The sequence below is a fragment of the Lutra lutra genome, chromosome 1, assembly GCF_902655055.1.
Source record: "Lutra lutra chromosome 1, mLutLut1.2, whole genome shotgun sequence".
In the NCBI taxonomy this organism is placed as follows: domain Eukaryota; kingdom Metazoa; phylum Chordata; class Mammalia; order Carnivora; family Mustelidae; genus Lutra; species Lutra lutra.
The window spans coordinates 120,744,670-120,766,351 of NC_062278.1; the positions used below are offsets into that span (position 1 = coordinate 120,744,670).

Below are 21,682 nucleotides of genomic sequence, written 5' to 3' on the forward strand. Positions count from 1 at the left end.
TATGTTTCTATATCTAAGTATTTAATAGGATTTTACAACTGTAATTGTTTCTATTGTGAATAAATACATATTCTCTACATGACTAGTTCTGTTATTTGTAAGGCCTGGTATTGTGTTTGCTTCCCTCTTCACTTCATATACATGCAAAGTAGATATGAATAGTACTATTAAGTGGTTTTGTAATCTTTGCTTTCTCTTTTCTAGCTTTTTAGGTCTGTAACCCTCTGAATTTCCCTAAGCATCACATATCTCTAAAGCTGTAGACTCCAGATTAGGCAAATTATTCTTTTAAAAAAATTTTTTTAAAAGATTTATTTAATTTTGAGAGAGCAAGTGAGCATGGGTGTGTGCATGAGTGGTGGGAGAGGTAGCGAAGCAAACTCCTCACTGAGGGTGGAGCCTGATGCAGGGCTCAATCCCAGGACCCCAAGATCATGAACTGAGCCGAAATCAAGAATTGGCCGCTTATCCGACTGAGTGACCCTGGCACCCCTAGGCAAATTATTTTTTTAAGACCAAAGGTTATTTCGCAGTTACTACTTACCACTATTTTATCTTCCTAATTTCAAACTTAAGAGCAAGTCGTTGTACCAGTCATTCAGGCATGGTTTCCTATTTACAAAGAATGATCACTTCATTATTCATACCAGATTTTCCATGTTGTATTTGTACAGTATTTTTTCCCTTCATAAGTAATGTATTTTGTTGTGTGTTTTTCTATTTTTCTTTCTTTCTTTTTTTTTTGTAGGACTTGGATGGCATAAGTGATTAAGGTGGTGTTGAGGGTCTCTGAAGCTTATGAAAGGTAGAAACTCAACCATGATTTCTTTTTCAACTCTACAGCATTCCCTTCCTTGAAGTCTTCATTTTTACCTTAGTCTCAGGTAATGTCAACGCTTGTTTTTCATAATCATGAATAAATTAATTTTTTCAAATATGAAACCATTTTTGGGTGATAGAATTTCATGTTGATTTTTGTACCATAGATTATGTTTTGATGTTTGTAACTGTTAGAAACTTGGGATTTTAATCTTTCTCTTGAGAAAACTGTTAAGAGACAATTGAGGAGTAATGATATCATTTTAGATGTTAAGTTTAGTTTAGTGCAGAAAAATATGTGTAGCTTATTATGTAACTTAAGTGAAATTTAAGTGGGAAGATGTTTTCTCTTTTAACCCTTTTTTCAGCAGGATATTGTATTTTTCACTCATTTGCCATTAAACTTTTCAGAATTTTCGTGGAAACTGTTTTCATACATTGGAAAACTAGTTAAACCTATTATCAAACTCAGTAGTATTTAGCATATGATTTATAAAACATGAAAAAACATACCAGTGACTGTACATTTGTACATACTGTATGTTTGCCTAATCATTTATATTAGAGATACTAGTTAAAATATATAGACTTGGCCACGGTGACAGAGGCTTTGAAGGTAGAAATATATTTATTTGAGAAGTCCATGTAAACAATTTTGAGATTTTATAGAGGTTCTAGAATCATCATGACCTGGATGTCTTTGTCTTGCTCTTCTTAATACGTGGCTTCTCTCTGGTGGTCCCAGATGGTTACCATTGTGTCTGTCAACAGGAAGGAAGGAAGGACATTTTCCTTCCCTTTAAGAGGAGTTATATATACCATTTCTATTCATATTCCAGTGGTTATAACATTGTCAAATGACCACAGTCACCTGTATAAAGAAGGCTGAGAAATGAGTCTTACCTAAGTAGCCATGTGTCTCACTTTTTTATTATTAGGCAAGAAGGAGAGAAGAGATTGGTTGCAGGGAAGAAGGGGGAATTTTTTGTGTGTTATATTAGGGTTTCTTTCAGATTTACTTTCCATTAACTAGTGTGGATTAACATTAAAATATAATTTTTATTATCTAAACATTAACTCTTGGCCTGGGATATACTTTGGAAATTGTGTTTGCTTGCATTCTGAGACAGTTAAAGTTTTGTGACTAGTCATCATGCCTTTTTTTTTTTTTTTTGACTAAACACTGCTAGTCTTGATATCATAAGATGAAATAAGGTATTAAAAGTTAAAATCGCCTTGAGATAATTCCTCATTTTTTTTTTCACTGCCATTAGGGTGAAATGATTTGTCTGTTATTTTACACTCTAAAACAAGGGCATTGGGATCTTGGATGGGAGGATCTTTTCAGTTACACATAGAGCTAAATGATCTGTAACTAGCTCCTTCTAATTCTAAAGAGTCTGTTACTCTAAATGTTTAAGATCAGAAGAACTTATCCTCAAAGACATTATACACTTCAAATAGTTCTTTTTAGATGAAAAAATACGTCATCATACATTGTATTTTATGGTTCTTGTCCTGTTGTAAATATTGTATTTGGAAACAAGTACCAAATATTATATATTATAGAATTTATTAAAGTGTTGGAAACCAGTTACCAATTTTCCACATTATTTTCATTATTTTATGTCAACATATTTTAACCTTGGTACCCTTTTTAAAAGACTTGAGGTAACAGTCTGATAAATTTATGTACTTACATAGAACATTTATAGTAATCCTGTTGACTTAAGTTTATTCTTGAATAGGGTAAGACATTATAGTAGTGTTTTTCGTATTGAAGGTGTAAATACATCCTTAGTTCATACTTAAAAAACAGGGTTTGTATTATTAAAATGAGAGCATTTATCTAAGTTTAAAAACTGTTGATATTAATAGTTAGCACTTCTCTGTTTTGAAATAAGTTTTGGTTACTATGTAGCACATATTAAAAATAACTTAGGTCATTAATGTTCCTAGTGTACAGGGAAGTTTGTTTTAAGAAGTGTTTTTGATACTCCTTTTATTATACAAAACTATAGAAAATTCATAGTTTCTTAACAGAATATGTATTCTTAACATTAGTGTTTGAATTGTTGATATTGGCATAAGATGTGATGGATGAAACAACTAGATCCAGCAGAATGTAGGGTTCTGTTTTGTTTGGACCTTTTTTTAATTCTCCTTCCTCATTTTCAAGATAATTTACAGCTATTTCTTAACAGTATGAGTTGCCAAAAATTTGATGTTTTAATATTTTTAAATATCACTGTTTTCTTGTTGTTACCTTGTTTTAGAAGACTTTGGTGATGAGTATTTGGAATACAGAATATGTTTACATTCTGCTTTATTTGACGGGGGATGCAAGCATATAGAAATGCCTGTTAAATTTGACTTAAATATTTGCAAATTATTTTTCTGTGGTTAAGAAAGTGTCAGAGATTTTCCTTTGCTTGTTATATAAAATGACAGATCTTAGCTTATATTTTCTCTTATTTAATGTCTTTAATTGTTGCTAGCACTGATCAGAAAGACCATTTTGTCCAGTTGCCATTATTATAAATGATGCTCCTGTTAGAATGTTTTGAACTAGTAGTTATTTAAAAATCATCAAGGAGTGTAGTTTACAAGATATACTTTATAGATGCAAAATGGTAGTTATACAGAGGTGTATCTGAAGGGGTTTCTGAATGTAGAATATGCCTAGACAAGAAGTAGACTTTGTTTTTAAATTAGAGATGAAGCATTTTTTTGCATAGATAAAACTATTCTTTTGAAAGATGAAAGAGAATAGGAAACTTCTTAAGAATGACCAGTGGCAAATTGTTAATCCATATTGATCATGGTTTGCTTTGTCTGACCGGTTGGTCTTGAGGCTGACCGATACTTGTGTTTTCAGTGCTGGTATTTTTTAAGCTGTAATTTCTCACTGACTCATACATAGGTTGGAAATGTTAATATCTAAATTAATATAACCAGCATCCTCCAGACAGCAAGGAGTTTGTTTTGGGTCAGAAGTAATTTGTAAAACGTAGCTTTTCTGTTTCAGAATAGGTTCCTTTGAGTACTTTTCTTCTGCCTTTAAGTGAGGTTTATAGGTTGAATGAGTCCTGGTGCAAGGCAGGGTATTGTTGATTTGGGAGAATATTTTGAGTTGGAAATTATACTTTTTATAGAAAAGAATGATGTTTAATTCCTAAGCTTGCCTACTATAATCTGTTTTGACTCATAATGTTGGAAGCTCTACATTCTTCAATAAAAGTTGGTGGAAAATAATATACAAACAAAGTAAATCAAACAGAAAAGCAGTATCTTTAAATGGGAAATATTTCTTTCATGTTTGAATGCAAGATTTAATTAATGGTGTAAAGTGGCAGGTGAATATTTGTGTACGTTCTGAGGGGGAACTAGGTGCTTCCAAAAATTTTAGAGGATTATGGCAGAAGTCTTCCAAATCTGTTTTCACCTTAAAATGTACAGCCCTCTTTTCTTGGAATCAGGTGTTTTTTAGAACCTTTCCTATATTTATCAGCCATACTTAGGATTATTTTGTTTGATTTCCAAGTGAAAATGGTTAGGTAAAAGAGAAAGGAAGTTTCCTGAAGTAGCCTGGTAAAAGTTTGAAGCCTGCTTTCCCCCTCTCTCTGCCTGCCTCTCTGCCTATTTGTGATCTCTCTGTCAAACAAATAAGTAAAAATCTTAAAAAAAAAAAAAATGGAAAGATTAAGATGGTATATGTAAGCCTATGCAAAGAAGAATGACAGGAGAATTTTACTAAGGTGTGAGTGGTAGTGGGAAAATAGCGAATGTAGGAAGTGTCCTTTTGCCTTCCAAAGGCAAAAATGAGATTTTGTGTCACAAAGTACTCCTGTGATACCATGTGGTGGGAATAGTCAGCTAAGGAGACTTGGATTGCTTTACCAAGCCAAGCAGTGGTGACGCAGTAGCCTCAGAGTAGGTGAGTGAGAAGAGGGGTTTTGTGAGTTCTGAATATGTTCATGTCCCTTTTCAAAGGGGAAGGTTAGTATACTAAGGCAAAAAGTGCACTAAACCTGCTAAGCCCCTTTTGAAATGCCATTGTACCTCCTGGCTATGACTTGGTGTAAACCCCAGTTTATCTGTTAAATGGGGATATACTTTTATTGTCTTGAGTGTTACTATACGTGTTAAGTGATGTAACATATATAAATGTACCCAGCACAGTGTCTTATAGCTAGCAGATCCTCAACTTACATTAGTTGTCCTTCCTCTCTAGGTAATGATAATCTCTGAACTTTATAATGCAGACCCAAACCTATTAATGAATTCAGGAAGGACTTTTCCTTATTAATTGCATAGAAGTCCCTTAAAAAAAATCAGTAGGCACTTTAAGTGCCTTGCAGAGTTGATTAAAAATGAGTAGTAGTGACCAGCTTGTCCATATGTTATGCTTCTGTTAACTTTGTCTTCTGAAAGCAAGCCCAAACAGTCCCCTCAGCTTAGAAATAATGATCACAAATGCTTTTATTAAAAGCCCATGTGTTTAATTCTTTATTGAAAATCCTGACTCAAAGCTTATTTACTCCATTTCATCTTATAAATCTATAAAGCTTACTTTTTAATTGCTTGCACACAGTTGATTAGAACCATTAAATTAGAAGGTGGTGACAAGGAGAGTCAGCTGTCCCTTCTGGAAGACAGGAGAAAGTGATGGCTAATAATTTATGTTCTCTTTGAGTAGAGCATTGCCGTTAGGCTTTAATGACTAGGGGCTACCTAATTGGCCACAACTTGAATTACTTTTACACAGCGGAACCAAACATTTTTCATTAGGAGAGGATGGTAAGGAGTGTGCGGGAGACGTATCATTGAATGGAGCAGGAAATTGTATTGTGGTGCCCTAAATATCCCTGTTGCTGTACCTGTCAGCTTTTTTGACAGAAAGAGAGAGATGGAGATGAGGGAAGAATAAAACTTGGAAGGGAGAAAGAATGTAGTTTGAAGTAATCTGCTAAAGGGAGATTTAGGAGAAATTGGCCCGAGGTAGGCTGGCCTCTTCCTCTTCTCCTCTTTTGCTATGTTCTAGTTTTTAGTGATCTCTGTTCTGGGTAACTCTGACCTTCAGAAGAAAGACGGCTATCCCTTTAGCTGAATTAGCCCTAGGACATCATTGTCCATCTTGTCTTGGCTCTAAACAGCTGTGACATTTTATACTCTTTGTCAGCTGCCCATGGTCCCTTACAAAAGAATTTGTCATCACAAGGAGCTCAGGGTGACTGGCTGCTTATTATTCCACCTAGCCCTTCTTTTTCCCTGGTTGGACAGAGGCTCGTGGGAACACAAATTGTTTATTTCTTTTTTTCTTCCAGAGCAGGCTTTCATGTAAGTGACATGATTTAAAGGAAACATTATTTCTTTCTTCCTCTCTGCTGTGTAATACCCCTAACACCTACATTTCCATTAATTGTATAGATGTTTGGGTCAAAAAGCATTAGTTGGCTTTTTGACATTTTAGCATTTAATGTTCACTTTTTTTTTTTAAGATTTTATTTATTTATTTGACAGAGAGGGATCGCAAGTAGGCAGAGAGGCAGGGGGAAGCAGGCTCCCTGCTGAGCAGAGAGCCCGACACGGGGCTCGATTCCAGGACCCTGAGATCATGACCCGAGCTGAAGGCAGTGGCCCAACCCACTGAGCCACCCAGGTGCCCCTAATGTTCACTTTTTAACATGGATTGATTACATTAGTTTCCTTTCTTTACTCCTGACTGATCCTCCTTGAAAATAACTGAAGTTAGAGAAGGAAAGTAGTCTATGTTAACTTTTGTGCATAGGACCTTTTGTTGTATTCGGGCTGTTGAATGTGCAGTGAAGCACATGAGAGCTTTCATTGAGACCATGCAGGAGTTAGAAGGGGGAAAGTTAAAGATGGCAAGTGAATGTTAAGAGAGTTTCAGAGGCAATAGAAAATCGTCTTTCCTTATCATTTTTCTTGTAGCTTTGTCCTTTTTTCTTTTACTCTATCCTTGGTGAAATTAACTTTATTGTTTGAGAACCTTATCTAATTTCCTGTTCAGCGTACTCTGCCCATTTACTAGTTGAGATGTATGGTAGAAGTATGGTTCAATTTATATGTCTATGTGTCTTCTCCTTGATTGTTTTCACCTAATATATCTCCAAGAACTTTTCACCTGGTACATAAAGCAGCCTCATTCCTTTTAATGACTGCATGTGTTCCATTGTATGGTTGAATCATAATTAATTGAACAAGTCTTCTTTCAGTTGATGCTTAGGTTGTTTCTAGTCTTTTCCCACTGAAGGGTTCCACCAGACATCCTTGTACATACATCTTCGGTTAATTTTGATGAATTACTTTATATGATTATGTATATTCTTAGCAGTGAGGTTGCTGGGTCAAGGGGGCATGCAGTTTTCATTTTGATATTTCCAAGGCTTGCTTTCAACCCTTGTCAGAGCAGCGTTCATTGATACCGAAATCTGTATCTTAGTATTTTCTGGTGTTTCAGGGAAATTGTCTCAAAACAGTTTCTCAGCTAGCCAGTAACTCAAAATATAATTTAATATAATATGATAAAATATTAATTTGGGGTCACAGGAATAAGAAATCATATGTAAAAAAGGAAGAGAGATTCCTTTTTCTGTGTCTGTGGCCTGATTTCAAGTGGATTTTCGAAGAGGTCATATTTGTCTTTTATTTAGTCTTTTCCACTTCCTTTTCCATTTGCTCTCTCTATATTGAGGTGTGGTATCTTCCTGTTCCAAGTTCCTCACCCTGGCACTTAATGTAAGCCTACCTTTTTTCCCAAAATAGTCTCTGTCCCCAAAGTACTTTGACTTCCTCAGTACTTACTGTTTTAGCCTCATGTTAGGGATAAGGTTAGTAAAAAATTATATTTTAATGTTTATTTTCATATGTACATTTTATGTTAACAGTATTTTAGGGGTATAGTTTTAAATAGTATGCATATATTAGGATATACTCAATTTTAAAAAAGTGATGAGGTGCATCATCATAAAAAGTGGAGTTGGGGACCGTTGCTTTCGGGAAGTGTAGACCTTGTGTCAGGTTAACAAGTCAGCTTCAACTTTGGCCACTTTTTCTTTAAAGTTATAAGTTCTGTCCTAGGTCAGTTTCTTTAAGTTGACCTTTTAATGACTTCTTCTTCTACATCTCCCATATTCTTTAAAAGCTCCTCAGTTTTTTGTATTTTGTTTTTAATAACAATGTACAGTAGCAGCTGGAGCAGCAGTGAGGAATTGCAGTAAAGGGTGGCTTTGTGCTACATAATTCCCTTCCAAATTAGGGACTTTCCACATTCTTTAAGGAAACAGTAAATAGATTAGAAGAATGTAATTGATTTGGTATGAATCTCCAAAGAAATGGCCAGAATAAGCAAATTTTAGCCCTGTAGGACTTCAAGTTTCACCTTCTTATGGGATAGTTTATTTTCTGAGAAACGTGATAAGTAGAATATTAGCAGAGGACAGTTACTTGGAGTTTTATTTAAAATCTTTGTCCTATAGATTTTTTAAAAGGATTTTAATTATTTGAGAGCAAGGGAGCGAGAGAGCAAGCAAGCATGACTGGGAGGAGGGACCCGGGGAGGGGCAGAGGGAGAAGCAGACTCTGCTGAGCAGGGACCCGGATGTGGAGTTTGATCCAAGTTTGCTACTTAAAGATTTTGAAAAGTAAAATCAGATTCTAGGTCCTTTGTTTTATGTATTCTAGGCTGATAATACCTGGTACCAGGGAAGATAAGTTTAGTAAGTAAGGATTATGTTTTTTGTGTTTTTTAACTTTGCTGTTTATGTGGGGTTTTTTTTTGAGCTGTTCATTTAAGTACTAGTTTTTCAGTAAATGATAACTTTAGTAAATGAAAGCGTATTTAAATTTCAGTAGTGTGTTTGAATGTACCTGATCATTTATTTTACCTCTGAAAGCTATGATCAGGGTACTAACCATTATCTACCTGATTGATTTCGGAAAGAGGTAACCAAACTGAAACATAGTTAATGCATTTACTACTTGTGGACCCTTCCCTTTGGGTAGGATATGTATGTTAACTTTACACAATCTGACAGTAGAAAGCGATTTTGAAAAACAAACTCTGTACCAGTGCTTTCAGCTTCTTTGAGATGAAATTTCTTTGGATTTCATGATTGTTCTGTTAGTTCCTACAGTAACACAGTTGAATTTGAATTTACAACAACCAAAGTTAGAAGGGCAGATGTAATATTGCCTGTTTTTTCTAAATAATGGAGTAAATAAGGTAATGTAATTATTTGATTGTGTGTAGTTCTTATGACCTATTAAATTTTTTCATGTGCTTTATTTAAGATGATATTATTAACAAGTTTCACTTTTATTTCATTTTAATGAATTTAAAAAGTGTAAAACAAAAATTTATTATAGTAAGCTTTCAAATTAGAGATAAATATAAATATAGAAAAAACTTATGACAATTTCACCACCCAGTGATAATGTTAATATTGTTAGCATTTTAGAAATCTCTACATTCAAACACACACACATTTCCTTTAGTATATTGGGATATTCCCTTACATTTTCAAATATATTTCAAGAATATATATTTTTTAAGATTTTATTTATTTATGTGCCAGAGACAGAGCAGAAGCACAAAGAGCTGCAGGCAGAGCAGGCAGAGCAGGCAGAGGGAGAATCAGGCTCCCGCTGAGCAAGGAGCCTATGTGGGACTCGATCCCAAGACTCTGGGATCATGACCTGAGCAAAAGGCAGACGTTTAACCACCTGAGCCCACCCAGGCGTGCCTTTCAAGAATATTTTTATTGTATACATGCTTTTCTGAGCTTCAGCAGATGTATTGAAGTATAATAACTGACAGAAGCATGCACATATTACAGATGTACAACTTGAAGATTTTACAAATGAAGTACACCTGTGCAGTCAGCATTCAACTCAAGAAAAAATATTGCTGGCACCTAGACCTCTCCCATTTCCTACCTACTATCAGCAGCAACTCTCACAGGGTAGCCTTTATTCTGATTTCATTTTTAAGAATAACTGTGAGATATAATTTATATATGATAAAAACCACCCATTTTCAGTGTTCAGTTCAGGGATTTTTAATAAATTTACTGATTCGTAAGGCCATCACTATAGTTTAAAACATATGTATGAATATATTTTAACCAGTTTCATTTTGTTGAATGCATAGTTATTTCCATTTTTTTGCTAATGTAAATAATACTATAGTGACTTTTCCTGTGCATTTTCTTTCGTCAGGATAGGTTTCTTAAAGTATAATCACCAGTTTGAAGAAGGTGTGCATTTTTATGGCTTTTGATACATAGTACTATATTACCTTTGAAAATAATGGAGCTAACTTATTTTCTTACCATTAGGAAATGAATGTCTTTTTTTTTTTTTTTCCATCTACCTCAACATTGGACTTTTTTTTTTTTTTTTTAAAGAATCATACCAATTTGGTGGATGAAATCTGGTAGCTCTGTTTTAATGCTCATTTCTTTGATTACTGCTGTAAGTGGCTTTTATTTTATATATATAGTGATTTGCCTAATAGTGGTTTGTCTATTCATTTATTAATGAATGCACTTTTTAATTTTTTAAGATACTTTAATATGTTAAATGATATGAATCCTTTGTTATAAATACTTCCCCCAGTTTGCTTTATGTCATATTCATTTTTCATAATGAAATAGATTAAGATTTTATGCCATATTGTCAAAAATGAAAATTTGTATTCTACTAGTCTTTGGAAACTTATCTTGGTAATTTTAAAGTTGGAGATGATAATGAATTACATGAATAAAATTTTTCTGTTTAAGTGTGTACCTTTCATAATTGAAATTTAAAAAGTATCAAGTAGACATATAAAACTAATTTATTATGCTTTGTTGCCAAACTTATTCTAGGCAGTTATACTTAAGCATGAACATTGACGACAAACTGGAAGGATTATTTCTTAAATGTGGCGGCATAGACGAAATGCAGTCTTCCAGGGCAATGGTTGTAATGGGTGGAGTGTCTGGCCAGTCTACCGTGTCTGGGGAACTGCAGGAGTCGGTACTTCAAGACCGAAGTATGCCTCACCAGGAGATCCTTGCTGCAGATGAAGTGTTACAAGAAAGTGAAATGAGACAACAGGATATGATATCACATGATGAACTCATGGTCCATGAGGAGACAGTAAAAAATGATGAAGAGCAGATGGAAACACATGAAAGACTTCCTCAAGGACTACAGTATGCACTTAATGTCCCTGTAAGTAATTCCTTTATAAGATTAATATAACTTATAGTTAGAAACATAATTAATTTTGTGTTCAATAGTACTTCAAGTCATTGAGGAAATTTCAGAAAATATTTAAAGGCTTAATAGCTCAAATGGATGTTCTTGAATAGGTATGCTAAATGTTGACAGAAATCACATTTGAAAAAGCAAAATTAAATTTTTGTATTATATACATTTTAGAGACTTAATCTTTTCCAGGATAAAGTTTCTCTGTCAAGATTACTGTGTATTACATTTTAAGTGCTTAAATTTTAAAGAGTTTGTTTTAACTTCTGGGTTTCCTTGAAGAGGAGAAAGATTGAATCTTGAGTGTAACTAGGAAAAGATCAGACACTTGAGGGTTTTTTCCCTTCAAATTCTGTAAGTTGACAATTCCTGGTGTCTCTATTTTTTTCATTATCTTTTTAAAAGGTATATGAGCTTTTTAGTTTTTGAGCTTTTTTAGTTTGAGCTTTTTTAGTTATATGAGCTTTATTAGTTTTTCCTGCTTATCTTGGATGTCAAGTATTCTTTTGTAGGCACCCATAACTTTTTTGACTTTTTGTGGTTTTTTTTTTTTTTTTACCTGATGACCAGCAAAATTATAACCATAATCTAATCTTCAGTTCTTTTTGTAATATTAAACCTGAATTTCTTTCATTATATCTAATATACTGTGCTTTTTTTCCTTCAGAACCTTCACATATCCTGCTTACAGTATTCCCTTCAGGCATACCCCCTTTCTGTTTTTTATTTTTATTTTATTTATTCATTTGACAGACAGATCACAAGTAGGTAGAGAGGCAGGCAGAGAGAGAGGAGGAAGCAGGCTCCCTGCCGAGCAGAGAGCCTGATGCGGGGCTTGATCCCAGGACCCTGAGATCATGACTCAAGCCAAAGGCAGAGGCTTCAACCCACTGAGCCACCCAAGCACCCCTAGATTTACTATTTCAATAGCTAAAGCCCCCTTCCTGTTTTTTAATCTAGATAGTGGTTCATCATTCTCAGCCTTCCCCTTCTGTTTAGTCCAGGTTGAGTTCCTGCAATAGGGACAGTTACTTGTCCAGTGTCTATCTCTCTAATAAATTGTAGGCTCTATGAGAGGATGAATTTTTTCTTATGTTCCATTGTATCCCAGGTGTTGGCACATTGTGTGAATGAGTGAATAACACTTATAGTTGTGTTCTAATACGTGTGCTCACCAACTTTTTCCTAGCCCATTGCAGTAACCTTATCTTTTTTTAGCCTATTCATGTGATGGATTATATTAACTGATTTTTGATTGGGGAACCACCCTTACATACCTGTAATACATCCCACTCAGTTTTGGTGTGTAATTCTCATTATATATTGTTGGATTCAATTTGCTAATAAATTGTTGAGGACTTTTGTATTTATGTTCATGACATATATTGGTCTAGTTTTCTTGTAATACCTTTATATCTGATTTTGATATTAGAGTAATCCTGGCCTCATAGAATGATCTAGGAGTATTCCTCTGCTTCTGACTTCGGGAAGAGATTGTAGAGAATTGGTATAATTTCTTACATAAATGTGTGATAGAATTCACCAGTGAGTGGCCTGGTATGGCCTGGTAGTTTATTTTTTGGCAAGTTACTACTTACTGACTTAATTTCTTTAACAGATGTAGACCTCTTCAGATTGTTTATTTCTTTTGTGTGAGTTTTTACAGATTGTGTCTTTTAAGGAATTAGTTCCATTTTATCTTGATTATCACATTTATGGGCCTAGAGTTGTTCATAATATTCCTTTGTTATCCTTTTAATATCCATTGTTGTTCAGCAGGTCTCTAGAACTGTTTCATCTTTCTTTCTTTTTTTTTTTTAAAGTTTTTGTTTATTTATTTGACAGAGATGACAAGCAGGCAGAGAGGCAGGCAGAGAGAGAGCGGGGAAGCAGGCTCCCCACTGAGCAGAGAGCCCGATGTGGGGCCCGATCCCAGGACCCTGGGATCACGACCTGAGCTGAAGGCAAAGGCTTTAACCCACTGAGCCACCCCGGCGCCCCGTGTTTCATCTTTCAAAACTAAATCTCTATACCCTTGGGGCTAATAATACATTATATGTTAATTAAAAAAAAAAACAAAACTGAATCTCTATACCTATTAGACAAGAATTCCCTATTTTTCTCCAGATGCCAATAGAAGCTTGCTGATTTTATTGCTAGTTTAAGAGGCAGCTTTTCATTTTCTTTTCTTTTTTTTTTTTTAAAGATTTTATTTTCTTTTATTTGAGAGAGAGACAGATAGTGATGGAGATAGTGAGAGAGAACGCAAGCAGGGAGGAGAGGGAGAAGCAGGCTCCCACCGAGCAGAGAGCCCGACACAGGGCTCCATCCCAGGATCCTGGAGTCACAACCGGAGCCGAAGATAGATGCTTAGCCAACTAAGCCACCCAGGCTCCCCCAGCTTTTAATTTTCTCTGTTGATTTCTAGTTTTAAATTTCATTGATTTCAGCTCTAATTTTTATGATTTCTTCTGTTACTTTGGATTTATTTGCTTTTGTTTTCTAGTTTTCTAAGGGGGAAGATTTGATGATTGATTTTAGATCTTTTCTAATAAATGTATTTGATGCTATAAATTTCCCTCTAGGCACTGCTATTAACTGCATCTCATGAATTTTGATAAATTATCGTTTTATTTTCATTTAATTCAGTATATCTTTTAATTTCTCAGATTTCTTTGATCCACATATTGTTTAGAAGTGTGTTGTTTAACCTCCAAGTGTTTGGGGATTTTGCAGCTATTTTTCTGTTAATTAATTTCCAGAATAATTCTGTTGTGGTCTGAAAGCATATATTGTATAACTTCTGTTTTCTCAAATTTGTTAAGGTGTGTTTTATGGCTCTGAAAGTGGTCTGTGACTGCTCCATGTGAGCTTGAGAAGATTGTGTTTTCTTGTTGAGGATAAAGTGGTCTATATTGCATTAGCCTTTTTTAATAGGATTGACTGTCCTGTAAATGTAGATTGACTTGTCCAATCTATATTTCATATAGTTTCTATAGTGATCTTTCTGAATGAGATTTATATTTCTCACTCCCCCATGAAAACTTCAGAGTTTCCTGTTGCTAAACAGATAAAATATAGCTTATTGCAGAGGCAGAAAGAGCCCGCATCATCATAATCAGATCTTCTCTAACAACCCTTTAGACAGCAGTTCAGCAGCTTCTCTCATCCGTTTATACATTAAGCATATCAAATTACTTTAGTTGCCTGGCTCCACTATGATTTTTTCTATTATTACTTCTATGTATGTTGTATACACTTGTAATATTCTTTGATTGGCAGTCTGCTGGTTTTTACTTCTCTGCTGAAAAGATTCCTCTTGTTTGATTTTCATTATGAAAACGAACATTTTGCATCTCTTCGCTTACAAGACTGTAAGGTCCCTTTTCCGTATCCCGCCTTCTACTTTTGTGTTCTCAATTCCTAGGCTGTAGTAGGCAGTCAGATATTTTTTGAGTGAAAAAAAAGTTTATGCGTGTGTATGGGTTTGTGTGTGTATATTTTCTTTAATTGAAGAGAAGTTTAAGGTGAATGCTCTTAGATCCCAAGTTTGGAGTTCAAACTGCACAGACTTGTATAACCTGCAGCCCATTAAGATACAGAATATTTCTGTCATCCTAGAAGGTTTCCCTGTGTTTCTTCCTGATCAATCCCCTTGAGAACTTTATGTAGATAGAATCATATATAACTCTTGTGTTTGGCCTCTTTTGTTCAGCACAGTGTTTTTGGTTTATCTTTGTTGGTTGAGTGTATCCATAAGTAGTTAATTCCTTTTTATTGTTGATTAGCATTCTGTTGTGTTATTGTCCTAAAATCTGTTCATTCATTTCCCCTTTTATAGTCATGTTATCTCTAGTTTTCAGCTTTTATGGATAAACTTGCTATGAGCTATGAGCATTCTTATACAAGTCTTTTTTCACTTCTTTTGGGTACTTCTTGATATTATTAAGCCATTTCTCTTGGGTTCTCATTTTGTTTGATTGAGCTAGAGTCTATCTTTGTATCAATATTACATTGTCTTTTTTTTTTTTTTTAAAGATTTTATTTATTTGAGACACAGCAGAGAGGGAACACAAGCAGGAGGAATGGGAGAGGGAGAAGCAGGCTTTCTGCTGAGCAGAGAGCCCAACATGGGCCTCTATCCCAGAACCATGGGATCATGACCTGAGCCAAAGGCAGACACTTAACTACTGAGCTATCCAGGCGCCCCAGTATTTCACTGTCTTGACTGCTGAATCTTGTATAGTAAATCTTGAAGTCGGGTAGTATGGTCTTCCAATTTTGTTATTTTTCTGGCAAGACTGTTGTGACCATTTGAGGTTGTTTGTATTGTCATATAAAATACAGACTCAGCCTTTCAGTTTCTATAAAACTGGGTTTTTGGGGATTATATTGATTCTACATATTTACTTGATAAAAATCAACATCTAAACAATAGTGGCTTCCAATCCATGAACATGGTATATTGCTATGTTTGTGTAGGTTTTCTGTAATTTATCTTAGCCTTGTTCTTTTCAGTGTAGTTATTGGAAATATTTTGTTAAATTTATCCCTAAGTATTTCATGTTTTGGATGCAATTGTAAATGGTATTTTGAAAAATTTCAATGTTTAATTGTTCATGACTAGTATATAGAAATGTAGTTGATTCTTTTTATATTGACCATGTATCCTGTGACTGTTATATGTATATATAAGTTCTAGTAGTTATTTTGTTGATTCCTTAAGTTTGTTCATAGTCATATTGTCTGATCATATTATTCATGCATTTTACATTTTCCTGTAGTGTTTATCTCCTCTTGCTCCCACACCCCCATTCCTCCCAGTATATATCTCTTCTTTTTTTTTGTCTTATTGTATTGACTGGGGCCTTCAGTACAGTGATGAATAGAGGTGGTAAGAGTAGATATCTTTCCCTTGTTCCTGATCTTTAGGGGACTGCATTTAGTTTTTCACCTTTAAGAATTATTTTAGCTGTAGATTTTTTAATAGATGATCTTTATTACATTGAAGAAATTTTCTTTCTAGTTTGCTGAAACTTTCTAAAATAAATAAATTTGTAACTCCAAATGCTTTTTTTGGTTTTCAAATGCTTTTTCTATGTCTGTTAAGTGATCATGATTTTTTTCTTCTTATTATCTTAATACGGTGAATGATATTGATTGATTTTCAAGTATTAGACCATCCTTGTATTCCTGGGATAAATTACACTTGGTCATGATGTGTCATCCTTTTTATACTTTGCTAGATTCATTTTTACTAACTTTTAAAAATAATTTTTAAGTGTACATTTATGAGAGATACAAGTATTCTTGCAGTATGTTTTAGGTGTGCTGGTCTCATAGATGGGTTAGGAAGTATTTCTTACTGCATTTTCTAAAAGAGTTTATTTTTATGTAAGATATGTACATCTCTACTTTACATATTTGATAGGCTTCTCTACTAAAGCTAATCTGGGACTGAGCTTTCTTTGGAGGAGTTTTAAATTCCAAGTTCAATTTTTAGAACATATTTAAGGTTTCTCAGATTTTAAAATTTTTTTCCTGAATCCATTTGATAAGTTGTACTTTTCAAGGAATTTGTCCATTTCTTCTTGTTTAACTGAACAGAATTTTTCATAATTTTAAAATTTCTTTTATTGTCTAAAGATCTATAATGATTTTTTTCCTTCTCATTCCTCATAGTGGTAGTTTGTCCTTTTCTTGATTAGTCTGGATAGAGGCTTATCAATTTTATTGTTCTCGTCAAAGAATCAGGTTTTGGTTTTATTGATTGTTACTATTGTACATTTCAGCTTTAACATTTCCTTATTTCCTTCCTTCTGCTTACTTTGTTTTTAATTTGCTCTACTTTTCCTAGCTTTTAAAGTGGGAGGCTAGATGACCGTTTCAGACCATTCTTCATTTTTTTTTTTTTTTTAAGATTTTATCTATTTATTTGACAGAGATCACAAGTGGGCAGAGAGAGAGGGGGAAGCAGGCTCCCCGCTGAGCAGAAAGCCCGATGTGGGGCTCGATCCCAGGACCCTGAGATCATGACCTGAGCTGAAGGCAGAGGCTTAACCCACTGAGCCACCCAGGCACCCCTATTCTTCATTTTTTGATATAAGCATTTGTAGCTATAAACTTCTCTTAACTTCCTTTGTGATTTCATTTTGACCCATGAGTTAATTAGAAGTTTTTTTGCTTAACTTACAATGTTTCAAAGTTTTCCAGGTATTTTTTTGTCATTGATGTTTAATTATTGTGGTCAGAGAATTTTCAGTGTATGATTTCAGTCTTTTAAAATTCATTGAGACTTGTTTTAGGGCTTGATTAGTCTGGATAGAGGTCTGGATATATGGTTAGTTGGTCAAGGTTTTATACTCTTGGATATGTATTTTGGAAGTTATTGGGTAGGTTATTTTATAAATATCAATTAGGTCAAGTTGGCCTAGTTATGATCTTTGACACTTTTTTGGAAAAAGTTTTTATTTTAATTCCAGGTAGTTAATTAACATAGTTAATCTTAGTTTTGGTTATACAGTATAGTGATCCAACAATTCATACATCACCTAGTGCTCATCAAAGTGCACTCCTAAATCCCCATCATTGATTTAACCCATTCTTCCACCCCTCTGCCCTCGGGTAACCATCTGTTTCTTGATTTGTCTCTCCCCCCCTCCACCCTTTTCTCATTTGTTTTGTTTCTTTAATTCCACATATGAGTGAAATCATACAGTGTTTCTTTCTCTGAGTTATTTTGCTTAGCATTATACTCTTTAGAATCATCGATGTTGTTGCAGATAGCAAGATTTCATTCTTTTTTTGTGGCTGAATCATATTTCATCATGTATGTATACTATATCTTCTTTATCCATTTATCAGTTGATAGACACTTGGGCTGCTTCCATATATTGGCTGTTGTAAATAATGCTGCAACAAACATAGGGAGGCATATATCCCTTTGAATTAGTGCTTCTATATTCTTCAGTATTGTGATTGCTGGATCATAGGATAGTTCTATTTTCAACTTTTTGAGGACCCTCCATATTGTTTTCCACAGTGGCTGTATCAGTTTGCATTCCCACCACTACTTCATGAGTGTTTCCTTTTCTCCACATCCTTGCCAACACCTGTTGTTTCTTGTGTTGTTGGTTTTAGCCATTCTGATAGGTATGAGGTGATAATATACTGTAGTTTTGATTTGCATTTCCCTTGTGGTAGGTGATGCTGAATATATTTTCTTATGTCTTTTGGACATCTGTATGTCTTTGGAGAAATGTCTGTTCATGTCTTCTGCTTATTTTTTGATTGGATTGGTTATTGAGTTTTATGAGTTCTTTATATATTTTGGAATGGTCTTCAACATTTATATCCTGTACTGATCTACTTATCTTCTAACAGTTAAAGTTTACTTGTAAAAAGACCCAGTTGAAAACTACATATTGCATCAATTGACACATCTCTTTAATTTTCTTTAGTCTGCGTTAGTTCCTCACTTTAAAGTTTTATGATCCTAATAATTGAAGGTTAGTAGGCTTTTTTTTTTTTAAAGAATGTTTCTCAGTTGAGGTTTATCTGATTTTCCCTCTTAATGATACTTAAGTTACTATCTTTGGGAGGGGTTATCACAAATAGTGATGCTATGTCTTCTCTGCATTGCATTCTAATAGGTGGTAAATGATTTTTATTTGCCCCATTCTGATGGTTCACTCTGATAAGTTGATTAAGGTGATGGCTGGTAGATTTTGTCACTGTAATCTTATTCCTCATCACACTTTTAAATTTATTTATTTGTATCAGTATGGGTTTAGAAGTTTTATTAACTGGGATAAGTCTATTACTATGATTGTTTTAATGCTTGATTTAAGATTTGGCCAATTGGATCCTCTTCAAGCTGACTTCTCTGTTCTTTTGACATGTCCCATCAGTCTTCTTAGCACATGCTTGCCTTTTGTTACAAGATGTTTTAGGTCTGTCTTGTGTATGTTTTCTCCTGCCTCACCCTTGGAATCAGCCATTTCTCTAAGGAGTCCTTGTTCATTTTAGTGGATGGCATTTAGAAGGCAAGATCTGGGTGCCTAATGTGCTGCTCATTGCTTTTGAGGTATAGCTGCTTCCAGGACTCAGCGGACAAAGCCAGAGAGTATATGTATGTATATAATTATATATATTCATATGTATACATATACACCCACTTCTATCTATAATTATCTCCATGTCTATCAGTATTATAAAACTGTGAGTCACACTGATCCCTCCAATTACAGTCCATTACCACAGAGTATATTTTAGTTTTCTCCCTTCTGTATTTTTTAACTCCCTTCTTAGACAGTGAGAAATCTGGCTTTCTTAATCATTGGTGTATTTCCTGACTTGATCAGAACCACCTTGCCATGTGTAAACCATTCGTCACCACATCTTCCTGTGCAGAGGGCCTCTTTCTCTAATCCTGGTCTATGCCTCAGACCATACTCTGCTTCCTCCATGTGCTTTCACAACTTGCACTGGACCTCTTTACCATATGGAGCCTTCCTTCTGCACTGTGCTGGTCCATGCTCACGCTTGGTACCTTTCTCACTCCACTGAGCTTCTGACACTTTGCTCCAGGTTACCCTTCCTCTATAACGTAGACCCTTATGCTGCTTGGGTTTTGACACTTTACCCTGAGCTGTTTTCTGTGAAGAAGCTCCTTACTCTGCTTACATCCAGACATTTTTGTGCAACAGTTGCCCATTTTTCTTGTCTGGGATTTTGTACCCTTTTATGCTGCAGGTTATAGTTTTAGGAATGAATGGTTCATGAAGAACAGGTGAATAGGGGCAGGAAGAGGAAGGGACAAGACTTATTGTCCTTTTACTTTTGGTTAAACTTAATTTTGAAATTACATAGATTCATAGAAAGTTATAAAATTAGTAGAGAGGTCCCATGTAGCCTTCAGCCAGTTTCCTCTAGTGGTTAAATCCTGCATAATTATAGTACAATCTCAAAATCAGGAAATTGACATTGCTATAGTATGTCCAGTGCTGTATACTTTATCACACATGTAGATGTGTATAATGACCATCACAATCAGGAGACAGACTGAATCCATCATGACAAAGATCTCTGTGGTGTGACCCCTTTGTAGTCACACCTCTTCTCCCACCATTTCTAACCGCTGGTTGTCTTACTCCTAATTGATTTTCCACCTCTGTGTCTGTCATTTTGAGAATGTTTTATTAGTGGACTCATAGAGTATGTCATCTTTAGACTTGATCTTTAGATCTTTTGACTTTTTTCAGTTAACATAATGCCTTTGAGAGCCATCTGAGTTATTGTGTGTATTAGTAATTTGTTCTTTTTATTACAGAGTAGTTTTCCATGGTGTTGATGTACCACAGTTTAACCATTCACTTCCTAAAGGACGTTTTAGTTGTTTCTACATTTTGGATATTACAGATGTGCTATGAACATTCATGCATAGGTTTTTGTGTGAGCATAGGTGTATGATCAATACCCTGTCATACTCCCGCCACCAGGTGTACACTCCTGTAACATTTTGGTGTATGTACTAATGTGCTTTTTTGATATGTATACCAGACATAGGATCATGTTGCTTTTTATAGACTGTTTTCATTTACCAGCATATTTTGAACTTTTCTTAACTTCTTACTCTTGTAATACTTCTTAAATGTCTGTTTCATATTCCATATGTATGGGTAATTTGTAATCAAGTCCTGCTACTCCTACTAGGTAATGATAAATTTGAGTCCATTTCGAGAAAGAGTTAATGAAAAGTTTTCTCATACTATATACCAGAGGGCAGAATTTAGGATTTGTGTAACATTGCTCTATAGTGGAACACAACAGACACAAGAAATCATAATCCCTTTTTCTTACTTAGGCATTCCCACTATGGCACATATTCCCAATATGGCACAATGGTGAAGGGTAAGTCTTGGGATCATGAGTATATATTTTTGAATTAAAGAGAGGACATTGATCTAGAACAATATGATCCAGGTCCCCAGAAGAAAACTTAAGTTACAGGCCTTTCATCCTCTTTAGATTGTGTGCTAAAGACTTTTAAAAGTAGATTTTGAGCACATTAATGATTTCTTCTTTTATTTGCTCATTCATTTGGAAGCCACAAAGAACTTTATTTCATATTAACTTCTTTCGTTAACAAAAAACTAAAGTTAAATTTTGAGTTTTCTTAGATTGTTAATAACAGTTAAGATTCTGTAGCCTAGGTAAACTCTCCAGTGTTTTGTGACAATTGAAGTAAAAGTTCTTCATTTGTGGTAACTGCTAATTTTCAGTTTGTCTTAATCTTACTCTAAATCAGTAACCCAAACTCAGTGGCCCTCCATTTTCAGCAGCAGTCTGCAGGCCACCTTTTGAAATGTCTACAGTTTACTTATTAGAATTTTGTTTTCTAATGTGTTAGGAACTTGAATTAAAATGAAATAAAATAAGTCTTTTAGTCTCATTAACCACATTTTAGGTGTTCAGTAGCCACATGTGGTTAGTGGCTTCTGTTTTGGACAGCAAAGATAAAGAACATTTCTAACATTGCAGAAAGTTTTATTGGAAACACTAGAAAGCTTCTTAACTCAGAAAC

At 34.6% G+C, this 21,682-nt stretch overlaps 1 protein-coding gene across 6 annotated transcripts in view; it reads left to right on the forward strand.

Moving 5' to 3' along the window:
* Positions 1-21,682, forward strand: part of ZNF148 (zinc finger protein 148) — a 124,240-nt gene that overhangs the window by 38,708 nt on the left and 63,850 nt on the right. For 5 of the 6 annotated variants that reach the window (XM_047734774.1, XM_047734784.1, XM_047734797.1 and 2 more), the window contains exons 2-3: positions 749-884; positions 10,713-11,061. In XM_047734774.1, the coding sequence (XP_047590730.1) occupies positions 10,729-11,061 (333 nt within the window). In that variant the 5' untranslated portion in view covers positions 749-884; positions 10,713-10,728. The remainder of the gene's footprint in view (positions 1-748; positions 885-10,712; positions 11,062-21,682) is intronic. The other variant, XM_047734815.1, reaches the window with a different exon arrangement.